Source organism: Miscanthus floridulus, chromosome 10, assembly GCF_019320115.1.
Source record: "Miscanthus floridulus cultivar M001 chromosome 10, ASM1932011v1, whole genome shotgun sequence".
In the NCBI taxonomy this organism is placed as follows: domain Eukaryota; kingdom Viridiplantae; phylum Streptophyta; class Magnoliopsida; order Poales; family Poaceae; genus Miscanthus; species Miscanthus floridulus.
This window is the reverse complement of record NC_089589.1, coordinates 11,919,909-11,940,954: the sequence shown is the minus strand read 5'-3', so window position 1 is coordinate 11,940,954 and position 21,046 is coordinate 11,919,909. Positions and strand designations below refer to the sequence as shown.

General features: G+C 48.4%; 2 protein-coding genes across 3 annotated transcripts; one reads left to right on the top strand and one right to left on the bottom strand.

Annotated features, from left to right (window-relative positions):
* Positions 1 to 529: 529 nt before the first annotated feature.
* On the bottom strand, positions 530 to 6,659 carry LOC136486251 (heterogeneous nuclear ribonucleoprotein Q-like). 2 transcript variants are annotated; one of them, XM_066483128.1, is made up of 9 exons: positions 6,254 to 6,659; positions 3,974 to 4,730; positions 3,789 to 3,896; positions 2,919 to 3,059; positions 2,669 to 2,842; positions 2,377 to 2,581; positions 2,060 to 2,286; positions 1,870 to 1,949; positions 530 to 943 (listed from the first exon to the last, which is right to left on the bottom strand). In XM_066483128.1, the coding sequence occupies exons 2-9, from the start codon at positions 4,397 to 4,399 to the stop codon at positions 730 to 732; spliced, it is 1,575 nt and encodes a 524-aa protein (XP_066339225.1). In that variant the 5' UTR covers positions 4,400 to 4,730; positions 6,254 to 6,659; the 3' UTR covers positions 530 to 729. The 2 variants fall into 2 exon arrangements, with proteins under 2 accessions (XP_066339225.1, XP_066339224.1); XM_066483127.1 differs by having other exon boundaries at positions 3,974 to 4,426.
* A 55-nt stretch (positions 6,660 to 6,714) lies between these two features.
* On the top strand, positions 6,715 to 12,711 carry LOC136487659 (uncharacterized). The gene is made up of 4 exons (XM_066484756.1): positions 6,715 to 7,130; positions 7,226 to 7,321; positions 8,738 to 10,106; positions 10,252 to 12,711. Exon 4 carries the CDS (start codon positions 11,271 to 11,273, stop codon positions 12,462 to 12,464), a length of 1,194 nt encoding a protein of 397 aa, XP_066340853.1. The 5' UTR covers positions 6,715 to 7,130; positions 7,226 to 7,321; positions 8,738 to 10,106; positions 10,252 to 11,270; the 3' UTR covers positions 12,465 to 12,711.
* The last annotated feature ends 8,335 nt before the right edge of the window (positions 12,712 to 21,046 follow it).

Here is a 21,046-nt window from a genome sequence, read left to right as displayed (position 1 = left end):
GAAGATGCTAACAGCGATTGCTGCAGTTTACAATTCAGTAATCAAACTTGTGTCTCCCAAAAACAGAAACTAATCAGACCTGTTAACTGATCACTTTTGCGGTCTCAACTTTACTTCACTTGCTGCAAATCATCAGCGGCGGCGTGTGCGCGCGGGGCTTGGGGCGGGGTGACGAGCGCAGATGCCGCTGAGCAGAACGAGGAGGACAGGACTGTTCATCTATAGAATTCTTCAGCTCAACTGCCATTCATCTATAGAATTCTTCAGCTCTCATTCATCTATAAGATGTGGTCACCAGATCAGTGAACATATTCAAAGATCAGTCAACACACCTCAAGTATCCACCATCATTCAGTCAGCGCGTGTTTGGATCCCTGCATTTGCATAGGCGCGCATTTGGTTGCCTGCACCACGCCTTGGGCCTGCATCATACATGCGAGCCAGGCGAGGAAGCGAAGGCAACCAAACAGGCTATTATTACTCAAGCTGAACACCCCAAAGGGTGCACAAACAGAAACCATCTGGAGTCTAGCCAAGAACACATCGTAGTTTATTCTTCAAGCTTGACCAATGTATAGACTAACCACTACATCTGCCCCTTGCGGTGCTATCATTCTTAGTACGGCAGGTTTGTTACGAGGCACACCAAAAAACAAATAACTGAAAGTACAGTTTGCAGCATGGTACTCCGACAAATATGCTAACTGCTAGGTTCTAACTTCCTAACTGCTAATCAGCTGCATTGCAAACATCAATACGGACGGTGCCGGCCCCTGCGGCTGTTGTTGCTGTTACTACCACGGTCCTCTCCCCTCTGTCGCTTTCCGCCAGAGCTGGATCCGCCACCACACCGCTGCTACTGCCACTAACGCCGAATCGGCGACCACCTTGCTGTAGTAGAGGCGAAGTCACATGCACAGGCTGCTGCCCTGCAGTCTGTGGTCTGCAAAACACCAAGGAGAATATGAGTTGACATGGAAGCATCACTGCAACAGTTCAGAGGACTGCCCTTAGGGTCTAAGATTATAAGAAACAAAAACTCAACTAAGGTGCTGCGCAGACTACCCTTATAGGATCTAAGATATATAAGAAAAAAAACTAAACTAAGGTACTGTACAAATAACCATCTAAATTTCAACACACTACTGTGACCATAAAAAATCAGAAAATAACTATCTTCTACAATAGATTCACTTTTCATATAAATACTCCAGGCCTGTCCGTTGTCAAATTTGTGTTTGTGAGCTACAGATAAAGGGCGTACCCAGTGCAGAGAGCTCCCGCTCTGTGCGGGGTCTGGGGAAGGGTGCCAGTGGCAAGCCTTACCCTCGCCTGTGCAATGCGAGGAGACCGCGACTCGAACCCGGGACCTTCCGGTCACAGGCGGTAAGACTCTACCGCTTGCACCAGGCCCGCCCTTCTGTTTGTGAGCTACAGATACTAAATAGATTACGTGCCTTTTTAAGTTTTAACACAGAAACAATACTTTTGACAGGGACACGCTCTCACAGTTACTGCTTTGGTGGGGGTGTTTTTTGGAGGGAGTAACCCCCCCCCCCCCCCCCCCCCCCCCCCCCCCCCCCCCTTCGTGTAATATTTATTCTTCTTAATGAAATGACACCACGCAGCTCTCCTGCGTGATTCAAGAAATAATAAGAATAACTGGATGTGATGGCACATTGATCCAACTGCTTCTTTGTAAACTAATTATGAACAAGACGCCACTATGTGTTTCATTCAGTGGACTGACGTCATCGAGTAACTTGACAAGACAACAATGGACTCCAATGCAGTAGGCATTTGACTTACATTAATCCAGTGGAATGTATGTTGTATGAGCTTTCTAGTAGAATAGATCAAAATACTTACACATATACAAGACGGCCGTCTGGTAGGACCATTGGGATCATTGTTGAACCTGGAGCAGCACCTGGAGCATATAACATTGGCTGCGCAAGTGCAAATAATGGCAAAAATACACAACAGTTAGAAGGATATCACCTCTTGTAAATGTTTCTCCTCATGCATTGGCTAGTGCATATCAGAAGATGTCATGTACCTGTGCAGCACGAGCAGAAAGCACACCATAAGCACCTGCTAGTCCATTTCCAAGGGGATTATAAGCACCTGCCAGTCCATTTCCAAGTGGATTATAAGCTCCCACCAGTCCATATCCAAGTGGGGCATAACTTGGGAGTAATGGACCTCCTTTTGCAGTAGGTGCTGATACAGTATCATCCTTCTTGTCAGCAGGAGGTTTCGCAAGTGAACAATCCAGCAGCTGACCTGTTAGTGGCAAAAACTGACCTTTTAGACATATGAAGGATGTTAGAAAAATTGACTAGCTATAGAAGGATGTTAGAGAAGGAAACTCACCATCAAGTTCATATCTCTCAGTGTTCTTCAGAGCCTTCATAGCCATGGACCGTTCCTTAAAATGAACAAAACCGTACCGATTTTCATGCCCAGATTTTGCAGGAGGAATAACAACTTTTGTAATTTCTCCAATATGCTCAAACAGCTTTTTCAGCTGCTCTTGAGTAACAGTCTTGGGGAGGTTTTTGACATATAGAGATTTAACCTAAAGACAAATATGCACATCCTTATAAAATAACATAATAGAAGAAACATAAAAGGTAACATTGCATCATGTAGTGCTCAAAGGAACCTGTGCAGTAGATGTAGCTTCATTAGCATTCTTAGGATCTGCCCAGCTGACAGTAGGAGCATTTGTATCTAGTTTGAATTCTGGGGTAGACATCTTCTGCTTAGCATACTCTGCACATGCCTGGTTGTAGTATTCAATAAATCCATAACCCTTATTGCGACCTGAGCCTGGTGCCTAAATACATTTGAGAGTAAAACAACTGAAATGATGCACGCTGAAGTTGTTGAACAATCCTAGTATCTATTCATACCTTCATGAGATCAACTTGTAAAACTCCAGGACCAACTTCTTCCACTGCGGTTTTGAAATCATCAGGTGTCCAATCACGGGGTACATTCCCAATAAATAGCCTATTCTTAGCCTGAGAGGATGAAACTTTTATCTTTTTTCCCTGTAATAGGAACCATAATAACAGGGTCTAGTTAGTATGAAAGTACAAGATATACGAGTTAATAAGGTGTAACAAAGAATCAGGAAGTACCAGCATGTATTCATGTTCTTGGGTTGCAAAACTAGGTCTGGATAATATGGACAACAACACTAAAGTTGTTTAGGGGTAGGTTTTGCTAAAAGACTCAAATATTTTAGATAGCCGAAAACATAATCTTCCACCACCCACAGTTCTGGTTTCTGGAAGCATAACTGAACACACTGGTTTGCAATAGTCACAAGGTTTTGTATTTTAAACTTGGCAGTGGAACTGCTACAAAATTTTTAAAATAGCAAGAGGATGTAAATGTAAATTATATAACCTTTGTACGTTGCTACTTTTCAAACTGATCCCAAGGCACTGTGTTTTAAATTCAATTAAATTCAACAGTGGAAGTGCTGCAGATCTTTTTAGAAATTAGCAAGAGGATAGAGTGTAATCATATATAATTGAACTTTGCTACGTCTAAAATTGATCCTCCACAGACCTAAACATAAAATATATAGAAACACAATTTTCAACTCCGTTTCCTTCTTCTATCTTGGGAAATTTGTGCTATCAAATACTTGTTTTATCACATATACCCATCTTTTTTTGTAAAAAAAATAATATAAACAAACGCAATAAATCACTGGCATGGAATAACATGAAGATCAACTCTTGAGTTCAAGTGAAATTGTGTAAACAAACCTTTAGGTCTTTATTGCACAACTTTCGGATGGCCTTTAAAGCCATCTCTTTAGTTCTGAAATTAATAAAAGCATACGTCTTGTTATCCCCCTTTCCTCGCATTCGCACCTGCAGAAAAAAGGGACTCTGAATTGCAAAAGAAAAGAAATGCAAAAGCTAAACCAGATAAAGTAGGCAGTACTCACTTCCACAACTTCTCCAACAGATTCAAACAGTCGTTTGAGATCTTCAGAAGATACATCAGAGGAGAGCCCCCCAACATAAACTTCAGCTCCATGAGGAGGAAGAGCAAGAAGCTCAGCATGCTTCTCTTTTTCATTCTCATCCTTCGGATCATCAACCACCATTTCACTGTCATGATTAGCATCAACTTCACGCACACCTTCAATTTCTTCATCCTCCTCCTCGTCGTCGTCCTCCTCATCCTCCTCCCCCTCCTCCTCATTATCATCATCATCCTCTACCTCTTCATACTCAACCTCCTCCTCAATTTCTTCATACTCAACTTCTTCCTCTTCATCTACCTCATCAGGATCATCAAACTCCAATTGGTCTTGTTTGATCAATTCAACTGATTTGGTCGAAGCAGCATTTCCTGTTCTCCTTGGCATCTTCCAAAGCTCAAAGTTCCAAGGAAACTTTGGAAAGAGCACAGGAACCAATAATATTGGGGGAGCAAAGTGATAATGTATGGATAGAAAGAAAAACAACAGAAACAGCTAGAACAAAAGGTATGTAATAATCTCAAACTGGATTCAGCCATGGGTATCCACATGGAAAATGGAACCTCAAAGCAAGTGACTGTTAAGGGACAAATGCAGAGATAGAAGAATGCTCAGATGGACAGCACGGAAGGTTTTCAAGAATATGATAGCACCATCAACAAGAGTATGCAAAAGAGGACAATCAACGAAGATGCTATCTTAAGTACAATTGAGTGGGCTGGTGCAATTGCAAGGTACCAACATTCCATTAATTGAATGGAAGGGAAGGAAAAGGAACAGGGAAAAAGATAAAAATTAGAGAACAATGTATAATGTGTGAATCTTAAAATAAAACCTGAACCCAAGCTAAGTAGTTGAAAATAGTAATGATTAAACATGAAAAAAATGGTCACTCCATGGAGACATAATACAACAGAAAAAAAACTTCATACTGCTGCAAGTTTGGCCCTAACATGAAAAAACATTAACTTGTTACCAGGTACTTATTGTCTTAAAATTTTATTCCATGAATTCTGAAATAACTCATATTTTGCCAATAAGTAATTAAATATATTATTAGTCATCGAATCATATTATGAACAGAGAACCTCAATTACCATGGCAGCATATACAGAGTCTAAACTATTGTTGCTCCTCAGATAGAGCTGAAAGTTTAATTGTGTGATTGTATCTAAACTATCTTGTCCATATACGTTAAAATCAATCTTATCCTTGCATAGAAGACAGGAATGATAAAATTTATGGTATCTGCCAGCAGATTACAATGGCATTGGCATCATACAGGTATCAAGCTGGACCAAATCTAGTTTTGATGAAAAAACAGGATAGTTTTTTTGTTGTGACACAACCAGAAAAATAATATTGGCCAATGAAAGATGGATATCTGGTTTGATATCCTTATTTTTTTAATTACATAGTGTAAAGGACACCTTTATTTATGGGACCTGCATGACTAAGAGTATTTATTGTGGCCCCCTTGGCAGCTTGGACTCTTTGGAGACACGCAAACAAAAATAATTCAGGCAACTGGTTTTGGCAGGACATGTTTGGGGGTCGATGGGGGAAAGCGAATCAATCGACTTTAGGGTTTCGCAATCGGTGCTGAATCTAGTAATTACTAAAAAAAAACCTGCCAGCCCTAACTGCTCCTGCTCTGACACAGCATGATCACGCAAGAATAAGGATCGGAAGGAAGAGTAATGGAAGCTTTGACCGGGGATTTGGGGATTTGATGGCGCAACCAAGGATTTGAATCTAGGTTTTTTTTTCTCTGTGACCAAACCTAGGGGAGAGGAGGAGCGATGGAAGCTTTGACCAGGGACTTGATGGCAACCAGAATTTTAATTTTAATGTAGGGTAGTCCTACCCAATTCTACCATAAGCAATTCAGTATAGTCCATACTCACAATTGAGTATATATACAAGTACAATATTTGGCAATTTGGAATAACCGAAATTCAAGATTCGGTATTAAAGCATTCGATATTTATTGATCAAAAGCACGATATGTTTCCACTATTGGATATGTTTCCACGATTGATTGGTTCTTCATACCTCAACTCTCAGACAACAGTAGCATAACATGGCATTGTAAGGATCTCAATTAAAATATTAAATGACGTATGGATTATGGCAGTATGGCACAGTATCTGAGCATACGTAGCAGTCTAGGCTGTCTAGCAGATGTTTAAAACAACTTAAGAATTGAGAGAGAACCAGAGGGGTTTAATTGGAACTCACCAGCTACGACTTGTGCGCGGCTGCAGTCCTGCAGATTGAAGAAGAATTGTGCGTGCTGCAGTCCTGCGGATTGCAGAAGTGCAGCGTATCAGGTCCGAGGTTGCCGGTGCGACTTGAGGCGCCGGGGCCGGAGAGTCGAATCCACCGGCGGCGGCGAACCCGGGCCTGGCCGAAACCCTAGCAGGGTGCGGCGGCGGGCGGCCGGACGGCGATTGGGGTGTGGGGGGAGGTGTTGGAGCACGGGACACCGAGCGCACGCAGGGGCGTGCCGGGCGGTGGCGCGTCGGCGCCGAGACGCGATGCAGCTACGGCGAGCGAGGATGGCAGCGGCCGAGCGGAGACCGGAGACCCCCAGGCGCGACCGCGCGAGCGAACGAGTCAGCGGAGACACCGAGAGAGAGGCACACGCGACTATTTGGGGCCAGCTTCTTGTTTTTTTTTTTTTTTTGAGGAAAGGGGCCAGCTTCTTGTGGGCCTTAAGAGGAAAAAATGGGCCAAATCTAGGATAGTCTTGGCCCATCAGTTGCTTGTTTGAGGTGTTTCGTTGGAGTGTCCCATTCCCACCTAGTCCAAGCCTCTTTCCGGCCCACGTATTCATCCGATTCACTACCCCGGCCCAGTCACGCCCTTCGCCGTCAGCCCCCCCGCACCGAGCGCCGCCGCCACTCGCTGTCCCCTCGTCCCCTCGTCTCCCGCCGTCCGCCGCCTCCCTGCCCCACCGGCCATCAGCCACCACAGCGCGTCATATTCCAACCCTCTAGCTCCGCCGCCCCAACAAACCTGCCGGGGAGAGGAGGGAGCTCTAAGTCCAAGGAAGATGGGGTGGAAGGCGGCGGAGAAGCTCATCAGGCACTGGAAGATCCTGCGCGGCGACAACGTAATCTCCCTCGTTCTCCACTACATCCCCTCCTCAGTCCTACTTTCGTCTCGTTGCGAGATCTCCACGTTCTCCGTTTACTTTTTGGCTGCCAGGTCATGATCATCAGAGGCAAGGACAAGGGGGAGTCCGGGCTCATCAAGCGGGTTATTCGGTCGCAGAATCGCGTCATCGTCGAGGGCAAGAACTTGGTAATGTGCTGTTACATGTTCGTTCCCAGTTGTTTAGCCCCAGTGTGGAATCCATGTAGAAGATAACCGTTTTTGGTTACTTAGGATTGGTGCCAGTTGCATAATTGGCAGTTTAGTTTGTTGCACAGTGACTGTGTTTCTGTATGGATTTAATCAAACCTACACCTCTGTAATAATGTGCTCTAGGTTTTCGTTGAAATTTCCAAACCATTACAATTGAAAGACAGTGCAGCATAAATTGATGTGGGAGTTCAGACTAGTGTTGCAGCTGCACTCATAGTTTTAATATTGTGTTGTAAGTGATTAGATGATGCCCAGTCTTTATCCCCATTGCACTACTTTGTGTCTGATCATACGAGTGTGTCTTGTGAATGCTGAATGAATGATACTTCCCCTATAAGTACTATGCTATGCATCCATAAGGGCAAAACGATAGCAAATTAGGAAGGGAGCACATAATAATAGTAAGTAACAGCTGAATAGCTGTGTGCATTCTGTGTCTATAGATGGATGTTGTTCTTTCACACTTTGCAAGTTGGCTAGAGCTCAAGGAATATCTGTGGCACTCAAGGGGAGGGGGACAATCCTAAATGTTCATGCAGCCCGCGGCACGAAGCCCGCAATTTTGATCCGACACGAGCACGGCCCGGCCCGGTGACGTGCGGGCCTGGGCTGGCACGGCCCAGGGTAGCAGGCCGTGCTTGGGCCTTACCCCAGGCACGACGTGCCAGCTCGGCACGGCCCGGCCTACAATGGCAGGCCCGGTAGCGGCCTGACCTCCCCCCACGGTGATGAGGACATCGCCACGCTGGACACACTGACGCCATGGTCTTCTCCAAGTTGCAATTCGTTCCCAACTCAGCTGCCACGTCGCCCTCGGATTCAGCAGACACGTCGTCACTGTTTCGGTCATAACTTTCTCATACGACATCGAAACGGGCCGTTCGTGGATGCGTTGGAAAGGGGACGACGACGCCGTCGTTTTGGATCTGGTCCCAGCTCCAGAAGGTCCGTGGATCATTCTGTGTGACCACGGCAAGGTGCTACGTCACCTATTTGGGCCAACTTGGCCATGTATCGTGTCGGGCCTTAAGCCCAAGTTGTGGGCGCCCAACCCCTGGTCGTTCCCAACCCTAGGTCGAGTCTTAGACTATAAACACAGCCGCCGCCGCTGCTACACAATTGGGTTTTGTTTAGAGTTTAGTTTTCCATCGAGAAACTGAATCGTTCATTGTAACTGTGGTGACAAATCCTTTTACAGTGATCCAGGGCCCCCGTTCTTGATCTCCTTCAATGTGTCGATTAGTCCTTTGGAACCGAGTTCTTGAATCCTCTATTGATATTCGCGTCATTCATATTTGCAATTTCAGATTGCGTGTTTTACTTTCTTGCTTGTGCTCTTCGATTCGCTTGCAGGAAAAGCCTTCTTGGCGAGATCAATCAAGTTGTGCTTGGTTGATAACCAATGGAGCAGTGGTGTAACGGTTGCAGGGTTCGAATCGCGTCTGATTTGAAGCCGGATCGCCAACGTCGAGATCTCCACAAATCGAACTTACCGGCTACCTCTCGGAAGATCGGGCCTGTACTCATCAATTGGTATCAGATATTTCAGGTTTACCGCGGGGTATAATCTCGTTTGCCTTAGATTCATATTTGTTCATTACCTAGAGTCTACAAAAAGCCCAAAAATATTTCAATTTCCGCTGTCCTATCGCCCTTTGTGCCTTTGCAATTTCGTTTCAGATTCGTATTGTTGAGTTTGTGTCCGTGGTCGAGTCTTGTTGCTGGTTTAGGATTGTGTTCATGGTCGTAGTTCAATCGCCCGTTGCTGTGATTTTTGTTTTCCGCCGCTATCCCATCCACTGTTCCCAAACAACAAGTCGAAGCCACCACATTACTCGACTTGCCCCGCTAGCCGCCTTGTGTAACTTCTCGCCGCCGCGCAAACCCTAGACAGGTTGCCAGCCGCTCTTATTTTGCCTGCATCGCAGCCCTCCTTACATCATCAGGCGAATACCTACTGCTGTTAGTCACAGTGACGATCCTGTGATCGGTGTTAGAGTTTCGGGACGCTTTGCCCTAACTGCCGCCGCCGTGTTGTGTCTCCCGGAAAACATACCTTGAGATACCTTCGGTAAAATAGGCATAACTTTTCGCTCGTTTATCTGAAAAATCTGAAATTTTTTCAGCAGCTTCTTGACACCATTTGGAGCCGACCCAAACTGGGCTTTGCCCTGTTTGGTTTCATCAGAATTGCCAAAAAAATCGGGAAAATATAGAAAAAAAAATTGTCAAAGTTTTTGCACGCTTTTCAGAGAACGTGCTGAATTTCTATAGACCACATCCCACCTCAGTTGTAGGTGCCAATTTTTGTGGTTGCATCTTTTGTGATCCTTGTTCAGAGAAAAGTATATAAAAAAATAGTAAAAAAATAAAAAAAGTTTGTTTCCTACTGGTGCCTTTTGGAAAAATCCGGGAAAAAATTCAGGAAAAAAGGAGAAATCTGGGCTATTTGCTTGTTCTGTGAGTTCTTTCGATCGTCCTTTGTTTTCACCTTGTTGCGCTACGTCTCGACACGTCTTAGCCAGCACCTATGATTTGTCCTTTGGGTCCGGATTGAACAATCGTTAATCTGCACTCGTTAATTGCTAATCCTTGCTGTCATATTGTGTGCCTACCCATAGCTCCACATATTCTTCTGTCAGCCCAGGTTCATCTTGCAAATGTTACCCACGCTCAACAACAGATTGCTTCGCCACTTTGGTTTTGCTCCTGTTTGGCGTTGGTAAGAATACAGGCAAGACGGTGGTAAGCCGCTTGTGATTTTGCATTCCACTTTCACCACCATCACCACCACCACCACTTGTTTCCTTTTAGTTGATAGGGATAATACTTTGGTGTTGTCTTTTTCTATCTTCTAACCATGGCAGGAACTCCGACGGACTTCAATGAGTGCGTGTCCAAGGGCGAGCTTACAACGTTCATGACTGAACAACACAATCTTATGACCGAGCTGACGCGCAACGTGAACAATCTGGTCACCCGCATTGAACAGCTTGAGCAACGCCCTCCACCTTATCGTGCTGATGATGAAGATGCGGATGCTTTTGGTGATGAAGATGCGTATGCTGGCGGTGGTGCCCGTCGCCGTCTCAACTTCAATCGTCGCGGTATGGAAGGTAATAATCATGGTAATAATGATCCTTTTGCTAAAATTAAATTTAGTCTACCTCCTTTTGCTGGTAATGTTGATCCAGAGGCATATTTAGATTGGGAGCTTGCTGTTCAACAAAAATTTGATTCTCATAATGTTCCTGCTGAGCATAGAGTTAGACTTGCTACTAGTGAGTTTACTAATTTTGCTTTGTTCTGGTGGAGTGATCTTTGCAATGCCAATAATGCTGCTGCTGTGCCTCAAACTTGGAATGTTTTAAAGCAACGTATGAAATCTCGTTTTGTTCCTCCTTATTACCAACGTGATTTACGTTTGAAACTACAAACTTTAAAATAAGGTGATAAAGGAGTAGAAGCATACTATCAAGAATTGCTTATTGGTTTAGCACGTTGTAGTATAAATGAAGATGATAATGATGCTAGTGCTAGATTTTTTGGTGGTTTAAACCATGATATACAGAACATACTTGATTACAAAGAATGGCGCAATTTTTCCCAATTGTATCATCTTGCTATTAAGGCAGAACGAGAAGTACAGGGACGCAAACAACACCAGCCTTTCAGGTCTAACAATGGGAGGAATTTTCAGCAGCGTTCCGAGCCGGAGACGCCCAAGCTTCCTGTTGCACCACAGCCATCTACACCCCCATTTTCTTCCGGGGTAAGTAAATTGTCTAATGTGCAGTTTCCACAGCTGAAGAAAGGTGCCACTCCGGGTGCTTCTACTAGCTCCTCCTCGTCCAGCTCTAAAATCATTTGCCACCGATGCAAAGGCATGGGACATGTCATGAAGGAGTGCCCTAGTCGTCGCGCTTTCATTGCTACCGAGGATGGATATGCAAGTGCTAGTGATGTTGAAGATGATTTAGCCCTTGCTGCTAACATTGATGTAGATCCCACCGAGGGCGATCAAGACAAGGAGGCCATCACCATTGACTCCGTGGCTGCTGCCGCGGACTACCCTAGTCTTCTTGTGCAGCGTGTGTTGAGTACACGTGTGGGACATGAAGAAGAGATGAAGATCCAACGCCACAATTTGTTCCACATGTATCTCATTGTGCAGGGTTGTCGTGTTCTCACTATCATTGATAGCGGGAGTTGCAACAACTTGGTGAGTTCAGATTTGGTTGACAAGCTTGGCTTGACCACACGACAACATTCGTATCCATATAAACTTCAATGGTTCAATAATAGTGGTAAGACTAAGGTAACTAAATCAGCACGCATTAGCTTTTTTACAGGCTCTTATCATGATACTGCTGATTTTGATGTGGTCCCTATGCAAGCTTGTTCCATTTTGTTAGGTCGCCCATGGGAATTTGATAATGATGCTTCACACCATGGTAGAACTAATACATATACTATCCTACATAAGGACAAGAAAATTACATTGTTGTCTTTGTCTCCTACGGATATTATTAAACATGCTACTGAGATTAAAAATAAACCTCCAACAGACATTGCTAAAAATAATGGGATTAAGTTACAAGGAGGTGCTTTTCTTGCTACAACTTCTGCTACTGCTGAGTTATGTGATAATCTTGATGCACCATGTTATACTATGTTTTGTCAACCGTTTATGTCTGGTGCATTGCCTGCTGTCACTAACCTTTTGCAGGAGTTCGCTGATGATGGGATGGAGTCGAGGACGACTCCAATTCTAGGAGGGGATGATGAGGACATCGCCAAGATGGAGTCGAGGACGACTCCAATTCGAGAAGGGGAGGATGATGAGGACATCGCCACGCTGGACACACTGACGCCATGGTCTTCCCCAAGTTGCAATTCGTTCCCAACTCAGCTGCCACGTCGCCCTCGGATTCAGCAGACACGTCGTCACTGTTTCGGTCATAACTTTCTCATACGACATCGAAACGGGCCATTCTTGGATGCGTTGGAAAGGGGACGACGACGCCGTCGTTTTGGATCTGGTCCCAGCTCTAGAAGGTCCGTGGATCATTCTGTGTGACCACGGCAAGGTGCTACGTCACCTACTTGGGCCAACTTGGCCATGTATCGTGTCGGGCCTTAAGCCCAAGTTGTGGGCGCCCAACCCCTGGTCGTTCCCAACCCTAGGTCGAGTCTTAGACTATAAACACAGCCGCCGCCGCTGCTACACAATTGGGTTTTGTTTAGAGTTTAGTTTTCCATCGAGAAACTGAATCGTTCATTGTAACTGTGGTGACAAATCCTTTTATAGTGATCTAGGGCCCTTGTTCTTGATCTCCTCCACTGTGTCGATTAGTTCTTTGGAACTGAGTTCTTGAATCCTCTATTGATATTCGCGTCATTCATATTTGCAATTTCAGATTGCGTGTTTTACTTTCTTGCTTGTGCTCTTCGATTCGCTTGCAGGAAAAGCCTTCTTGGCGAGATCAATCAAGTTGTGCTTGGTTGATAACCAACGGAGCAGTGGTGTAACGGTTGCAGGGTTCGAATCGCGTCTGATTTGAAGCTGGATCGCCAACGTCGAGATCTCCACAAATCGAACTTACCGGCTACCTCTCGGAAGATCGGGCCTGCAAAGAGTAAGAGCCCACTCTATTCCCTAACCGCCACCGCACTCATTCACTACCGGAAACGTCAAATTTGCTGAGTGTTTTTGTGTTTGCCGAGTGTATTCTCTCGGACACTCGGCAAATAAGTTTTTTGCCGAGTGCTGCCATAAAAACACTCGGCAAAAAAAACACTCGGTAACGAGGTGGTTTGCCGAGTGTAAAAAAAACACTTTGGTGTTTGCCGAGTGTTTTTTTTTACACTCGGCAAAGGAAAAAATATTTTTTTGGGAAAGAAAGAGAAGAAAAAAAATGAACAAAAAAACTTTGCCGAGTGCCCAGATCTAGGACACTCGGCAAAGTAAAAAAATATTTTTTCTAGGAAAGAAAGAGAAGAAAAAAATAAAAAAAAAATCTTTGTCGAGTGCTCAGATTTAGGACACTCGGCAAAGTAAAAAAATATTTTTTCTCGGAAAGAAAGAGAAGAAAAAAAATGAAAAAAAAAATTTTGCCGAGTGCCCAGATCTAGGACACTCGGCAAAGTAAAAAAAATATTTTTTCCTGGGAAAGAAAGAGAAGAAAAAAAATGAAAAAAAAATCTTTGTCGAGTGCCCAGATCTGGGATACTCGGCAAACAAAAAAACGTTTTTTAACCCCAGCGCCGCGTCCGCACGCCCCCTTCTCCCTGCGCTGCGTCCCCTTCTCCCCGCGCCCCCTCCCCTTCGCGCACGGGCACGCGCCGCCCCCTCCCCGCACATGCGCACGCGCCGCCCCTCCCCTCCTCCCTCTCCGGGGCCGGCGCGGCCCCGCCCTCCCCTCCTCCCTCTCTGGCGCCGGCACGGCCTGCTCTCCCCTCCTCCCTCGCTGGTGCGGCCCGCCCTCTCCTCCTCCCTCGCCGGCGCGGTCCGCCCTCCCCTCCTCCCTCGCCGGCGCACCTCCCTCCTCCACCGCCTCCACCAGATCCGGCCCTGATGCGGGTGGATCCGGCGACGGTGGCGCACAAGGAGGCTGGATCTGGCCCCGGCGCGGCTGCCCCCTCCTCTCCCTCTCTTCCCACCGCCGGCGCCCCTCCCCCTCCTCCCCCTCCTCTCTCTTCCCCGGCGGCGGATCCGACGCGGCAGCGCCCTCCTCTCTCTTCCTCGGCGGCGGATCCGGCGCGGCCGCCCCCTCTCCCTCTCTTCCCACCGCCGGCGCCCCTCCCCCTCCTCTCCCTCCTCTCTCTTCCTTGGCGGCGGATCCGGCGCGGCCACCCCCTCCTCTCTCTTCCCCGGCGGCGGATCCGGCGCGGCTGCCTGAAGGGTCGAGATGACGGACTAGAGGGGGGGTGAATAGTCTTTTCTAAAATTAATCGAGTCGGCTAACCGATATAAATGCGGAATAAAAACAATCGGTCTAGCCAAGACTATACCCCTCTATATATGTTTACTAGCACCTTGCAAAGATACTAATTATGCAACTAAGGTGCCGGGCTAGCTAGAGCTCTCCTAAACAATTCTAGGAGCAATGTCACACAAACCTATGCCACTAGTACTTTAAGCAACAAGGGAGCTCCTACACATGCTAGTAAGCTAAAGCACAAAGCCAACTAAGCTCACTAGCAAAGCTCAATAACAAGGCAACCAATGCCTAATTAGAGAGCGCAAATACTTAGCTACACAAACTAAGCAATGTGACTAACAAGGTTACTAAAACCAAATTAGCCACGCAAGGGAGCTACTTCTATGCTACACAAGCAAGAAGGTAATTAGGAAGCTACACAAGCTATCTAATTACAAGAGCAACTACACAAGCTTAATATGTATAAAAGTAATTGCAAGCTTGTGTAATGGGGATGCAAACCAACGGGAAGAACAAGGTTGACACGATGATTTTTCTCCCGAGGTTCACGTGTTTGCCAACACACTAGTCCCCGTTGTGTCGACCGCTCACTTGGTGGTTCACGCGCTGATTGGCATCACTCGCCAAACCCTCAATAGGGTGCCGCACAACCTATCCCTTGAGTGAGGGTAGCTCAATGACACGCTTTACTAGAGTTGCTCTTTGCGGCTCCCGCGGGGCGAGCACAAGTACCCCTCACAAGCACTTCTCCGGAGCACCGCACAAGCTTCTTGCGGGCTTCGACGGAGACCACCACCAAGCCGTCTAGGAGGTGGCAACCTCCAAGAGTAACAAGCACCACCGGCTCGCAACTCGATCACCTAGTGCCACTCGATGCAACCTCACAATGCAATCGCACTAGAATCGCTCACTCACACAATCGGATGATCGCTATCAAGTATGTGTGTGATGGAGGGCTTCCAAGCACTCTCAAGCATGGACACAAAGTCCCCCAAGGTGCTCAGCCCCAGCCATGGCCGAGGGCCACTTCTATTTATAGCCCCAAGGGCTAAACTAGCCGTTACCCCTTCACTGGGCAACGGTCGGGCCGACCGGACGCTCCGGTCGTGTTGACCGGACGCTGGACCTCAGCGTCCGGTCGCCCGCAGACGACCACGTGTCCTGATTCCAACGGTCACTGACTTGACCGGACGCAGCAGCTTCAACTGACCGGACGCTGAACCCCCAGCGTCCGGTCGTTTCCAGTAAGCTCCCGAGCATGACCGGACGCGTCCGGTCGAACGCGATCGGACGCAGCCAGCGTCCGGTCACACTCCAGCTTCTGCGTCACCGTACGTCAGCCTGACCGGACGCAGCCAGCCAGCGTCCGGTGCTTTCAGACCCAGCGTCCGGTCAGTTGACCGACGCCAGCGTCACTCCATGTCAGAGCGACCGGACGCAGCCTGCCAGCGTCCGGTGCATTCAGATCCAGTGTCCGGTCAGTTGACCGACGCCAGCATCTTCTCCATTCTCTTCACCCTTGCTCAAGTGTGCTAACCACAAGAATTTGCATCCGGCGCAATAGAAAATAGGCATCCTATTTTCCCGAAAGCGCCGAATCCCGCTGAGCTTGCGAGGCGGGAGGGAGAGAGGGACCCAAAACCCATCTCACCCCTGCAAACACCACCTCCTTTGTAAATGTGCCAACACCACCAAGTGTACACCATCATGTGTATGTATGTTAGCATTTTCACAATCATTTCCCAAAGGATGTTAGCCACTCAACTTGCCACGCCACTCGATCCTAGCGACAATGCAAAGTTAGATCACTCGAGTGGCACTAGATGACCGATATGCAAACAAGTTTGCCCCTCTTGATAGTACGGCCATCTATCCTAAACCCGGTCATAAACTTCTCTACACACCTATGACCGGTGAAATGAAATGCCCTAGGTTATACCTTTGCCTTGCGCATTCCATTCCATCTCCTTCAATGTCGATGCAACACATGCACCAACACGATCAACAATGATATGATCCACTTCATATCATCACATGATCATATTGGTTCATCGATCTTGACTCTACTTGCTCTTCACCGTTGCCATCGTCCATCGGCGCCAAGTCTTGCTCAAGCTTCACCGCCACGCGGTCCATCACTCCAAAGCCTTCGACTTGCCCTTCACGCTTGCAACCGGTCCATCAAGCCAAGTCTTGTCTTGATCTTCTCCACCTTGATCACATGACTTAATGTCATGTCTCATGTGCAATAAGCTCCTTCATCATCACATGTGTGAGCTTTGCAACATCTCCAAGCCATTTTCACCTCCATGGCATATGTTGCTCATACACATGTACCTGTGGACTAATCACCTGTGTATCTCACATAAACACAATTAGTCCACCTAGGTTGTCACTCAATTACCAAAACCAACAAGGACCTTTCACCGCCCCCTCCTCTCCCTCTCTTCCCACCGCTGGCGCCCCCCCTCCTCTCTCTTCCCCGGTGGCGGATCCGGCACGGCCACCCCCTCCTCTCTCTCTCTCTTCCCACCACCAGCGCCCCTCCCCCTCCTCTCCCTCCTCTCTCTTCCCCGGCGACAGATCCGGCCCAGCCGCCCCCTCCTCTCCCTCTCTTCCCTGGATCAGGCGGCCGCGCCCTCCTCTCCCTCTCTTCCCCGGCGTAGCGGGTGGTGGCGTGGTGGTGGTGGCCGGTGGTGGCATGGTGGTGGTGGGTGGCGGTGGTGTGGTGGTGGTGGCCGGTGGTGGCTCGTGGCGGCGGCCGTGAAGCCGGGGAGCGGAGGCGAGACGCAGGGGAAGGGCGCCGCCGAGGAGACCGACGGCGGCCGGCGGAGACCGCCGGTGGTGGTTTTTTTTTCAAAAAAAATGTTTGTGGTGTTTTTTTTATTTTTCAGAAAAAATGTTTGCCGAGTGTATTTTGGGCACTCGGCGAAGTCTTTGCCGAGTGTCCGACAAAAAACACTCGGCAAAGTCTGTTTGCCGATAAAAATTCGCCGATTGTCGTTTGCCGAGTGTTTTTTAGGCTTTGCTGAGTGCCAGGGGCACTAGGCAAATCTCCTGATTCCCGTAGTGATTTCCCCCTCCCACGACCCCACCCCCGCAGCCCCGCCGCACTCCCTCTCGATCTATCTCGCGGAGTCGCGGCCGCGCTCGCCTCCTGGCCCTCCTTCTCGGTCGCGCCCGCCTCCTCGCCTCTTCCTCCCGCTCGCGGCCCTGCACCACCGCACCACAGGCCGCCTCCTCAAAGTCCTCCCTCGTGCAGCCGTATCGCCCACGTCGGTTTCCAGCGTCGGATCAGCAACGGTGTCGACTTCCAGCGTCGGATCTAGTGGCGGCGTCGGCTTCCAGCATTGGATCCAGTGGTGGCGGCTTTGAGCACGACGGCGTCGAGCGTGGTGGTCGGCCTCGAGCAGCTCCATTCCTCGACTGCCAGCACACCGGCGGTCGCCGCCACCTCTCCTGCTTCCCCTTGCCTCTCTCTGTCGGTAGTCAGTGGGCCTCAGGCTGGCCTAGCCCGTTGGCCGTGGCGTGCTTTTCGGGCCAGCCCGGCACGAAAGCGGCCCGACAGGCCGTGTCTGGGCCATCACCCAGGCACGAAGCCCAGTTCGGCACAGCCCGGAAGGCACGGCGTGCCGTGCCGGCCCGACCCTCATCGGGCCGTGTCTGGCACAGGCCCGTGCCGTGCTGGGCCGGGCCGGTCCGTTGGCCATCTATACTTCAAATATGGTAGAGCCAATACGTGACCTGTTCTGAATTTGCTTGCATTTTTCTTTGGTAAATGATGGTGAAGACATAGCCAGCATTACTACTCTGTATTTGGAATGATGATTGTGCTAGTTTAATTTGCCTCGCTTAATTCTGCAATGAAATTTAGAATGAGATGGCCGGCCCCAGATTTGAATGAGACTGCATCAAATCATGCGCCGGCCGGAGTTCGTTTTTTTTATGATGGCCAAATGCAAGCGATCTTGATCTTTGATTAGCTCATTTTCTCTATTTCTGACATTGAAGCTAATGTCCAAACCTTGGGAGTTGTTTCTTTTGAACTAGTGCCAGCTATTGCATCAATAGTTAAGTGTCATTTAATCAAATGCCACGAACTATTTGTCAGGGTTTGACTTGGTTTCCAACTTGTGGCTTGGTCATCCCTTCGCATCTGCCGCAGCATATTGAAAAGGCACAACTCTTACTTCTTTTTTCTCGAATACGCACGAGTGTGCATATCATTGTATTAGAAGAAAGAGTTTATAATACAAGAGTTGTACTCCCGGGCGTTAGATTTTTTTCGGACGCTACATTATGGGAAAAGACAACAACCGTAATCCATGTCTATCCTGACAACTACCTAGCCCTGCGCTAGCGCACGTAGCCCGCATGCTCCGGCCTGAATCCATCGGTCGGCTTCGTTCTTGATGATGTGCAGTAGGTCGCCGACGGACGATGTCGATTCCCGGAAACATCTTGCGTTCCGTTCCTTCCATAGTTGCCAGGAGACGAGGGCGAAGAGGGAGTCCATACCGTTTCGCCGATCACCGTTGCACCCTGACCGCAATCGACGCCACCAGGAGAGCGTCGTTTGGGAGACCGGTGGAACTTGTTGCCCAAGCGCTTGCAGGACATAGTACCCTACCTCACGGCTGAACGGGCATACTGCAATGATGTGGTCTATTGTTTCCTGTCCTTGGTCGCAGAGGTAGCATAACTCATGTGCCTCGAGACCGTGTCTTGTCCTTCTGTCGCCGGTCCAGTGCCTTCTTTTCATGGCAAGCCAAATAAAGATCTTGATGCGAAGCGGAGCCCACGTTTTCCAGATCAATCTATGGCCTAACATTCTGATGGATCCGCTGTGCATCATGTCGTATGCCGATTTGGCTGTGTAGCATCCGTCTGTCATCCAGCGCCAAATGGTCCTGTCAGGCTCATTGCCAAGATGGATGTCCCCAACGACCGCCCAGAGATGTAGATAATCCGTGAGCTCAAGCACTGAGAGGCCTCCACTTATGCAGCGCACCCAAGTCCTGTCATGGAGGCCTTGTCTGACCGTTAGCGTGCGTCGCAGCCGCCGTGAAATTCTCTGGTGCAGGTATGGGGCGATAGTGGCGACGTCCTCCCCGTCAATTCACCGGTCTTCCCAGAACAAAGCGTTTCGCCCGTCGCCTAGCCTAGTGAAGGTTGACGCTCTGAAGAATGCTTGGACCTCCTTGGAGGTCTGGATCGGCAGCTGGTTCCACGCCCGGTCTGGATCGGTTCTCTGTAGCCACAGCTAGCGCGTTTGTAGGGCGAGACCGGCCAGCTTCAGATCGCTGATCCCAAGTCCACCGAGCTCCTTCGGCCTGCAGCAGGCTTTCCAAGCGACCATGCACTTTCCTGACTGACTGGTCCTTCCCGGCCCAAAAGAACCGCCTGCAGATGCCGTCGATCTCTTTCCTTGCCCAAGTGGGAAGATTTTCTGCCATCATGGCGTAGATGGGAACCGCCTGTAGGACCGACTTTACCCAGATCAACCTTCCACTTCTCGCCATTAGCGCACCGTGGCTCGGTGGTAGCTTCCTGTCGACAGCTTGTACTAGGGAGTGGTAGTGTGCTTTGGGGATTGATTTGGTACTTAGCGGCAGCCCCAGATACTTGATTGGGAATGTCTGCACTTGACAGCCGAGGGTGGACACAATTTCTGGCAGAACGTCGTCGCCTCCGTAGATGGCAGTGACTGAGCACTTGGCTAGGTTTGTGTGCAGCCCTGTGGTCTGTCCGAAAATGCTTAGAATCTCCTTGACTGCCCTTGCCTCCTGGATAGATGGCCGTATGAAGAGAATGGCGTCGTCAGCATAGATGCTGCATTGGAATTTGATTTCCGAAGGGGCTATCTTCTTCAGCACACCGTCATTTGCCGCCTTACTGAACAGTCTGTGGAGGACGTCCATTGCTATTATAAATAGCATCGGGGATAAGGAGTCCCCCTGCCGAACCCCTCTGAGGTGCCTGATGGGGTGTCCTCGCTGGCCATTCAGTAGTATCCTCGACGAGGCGGTGCTCAATTGCGTCTCGATCCAGCCGCACCATTTGTCGCTGAACCCGTGCGCTTGCAGTACCTCCAGCAGGAAAGGCCAAGAGAGGGTGTCGAATGCCTTGGATATGTCAAGCTTCAACAAGAGCATGGGGATTTTCTTCCGCCTGATCAGCACTGCTGCTCGATGCACGTACTTGTAGTTGTCATGGATAGAACGGCTTCTGATGAATGCATTCTGGTTCCTGCTCACCATTTCATCCAGTCGAGGTGCTAGGCGAAGTGAGAGCAACTTGGAGATCAGCTTTGCGAAACTATGAATCATCGTGATCGGCCTGAAGTCCGATGGACAGTTTGCACCAACCTTCTTTGGTAGTAGCACGATCAGTGCATTGTTTAGGCGGTACATGTTCCTGGTGTTGCCCAGCTCGAACATGTGCATTGCCTCCATGAGCTCATCTCTGATGGCCGGCCATGATGCTTTGTAGAAGGCTCCGGTGAAACCGTCCGACAACTCTTACTTCTAATTCCCCTCCCACTGAATTTGTCTTGTGTGTCGGGGATATTGAGCCTGCATTACTTGTCATATCACTTCAGTAAGCCATCTCATCTTGTTACACATGATGTCTCTTGCATACATACCAATCTTGTTACTAATGTTGTTGGGTTCTCTGGGATGTTGATGCTGCAAAACCCATTTTCAAGAGCGGAGCA

Excerpts from the sequence above, each read along its gene's own strand:
- LOC136486251 (XM_066483128.1), bottom strand. The coding sequence starts at position 4,399 with ATGCCAAGGAGAACAGGAAATGCTGCTTCGACCAAATCAGTTGAATTG. Across the intron at positions 2,843-2,918 it reads TACAAGTTGATCTCATGAAG|GCACCAGGCTCAGGTCGCAA; the intron begins GTATGAATAGAT and ends AAATGTATTTAG. Across the intron at positions 944-1,869 it reads GACGGCCGTCTTGTATATGT|ACCACAGACTGCAGGGCAGC; the intron begins GTAAGTATTTTG and ends GGTGTTTTGCAG.
- LOC136487659 (XM_066484756.1), top strand. The coding sequence starts at position 11,271 with ATGGGACATGTCATGAAGGAGTGCCCTAGTCGTCGCGCTTTCATTGCT.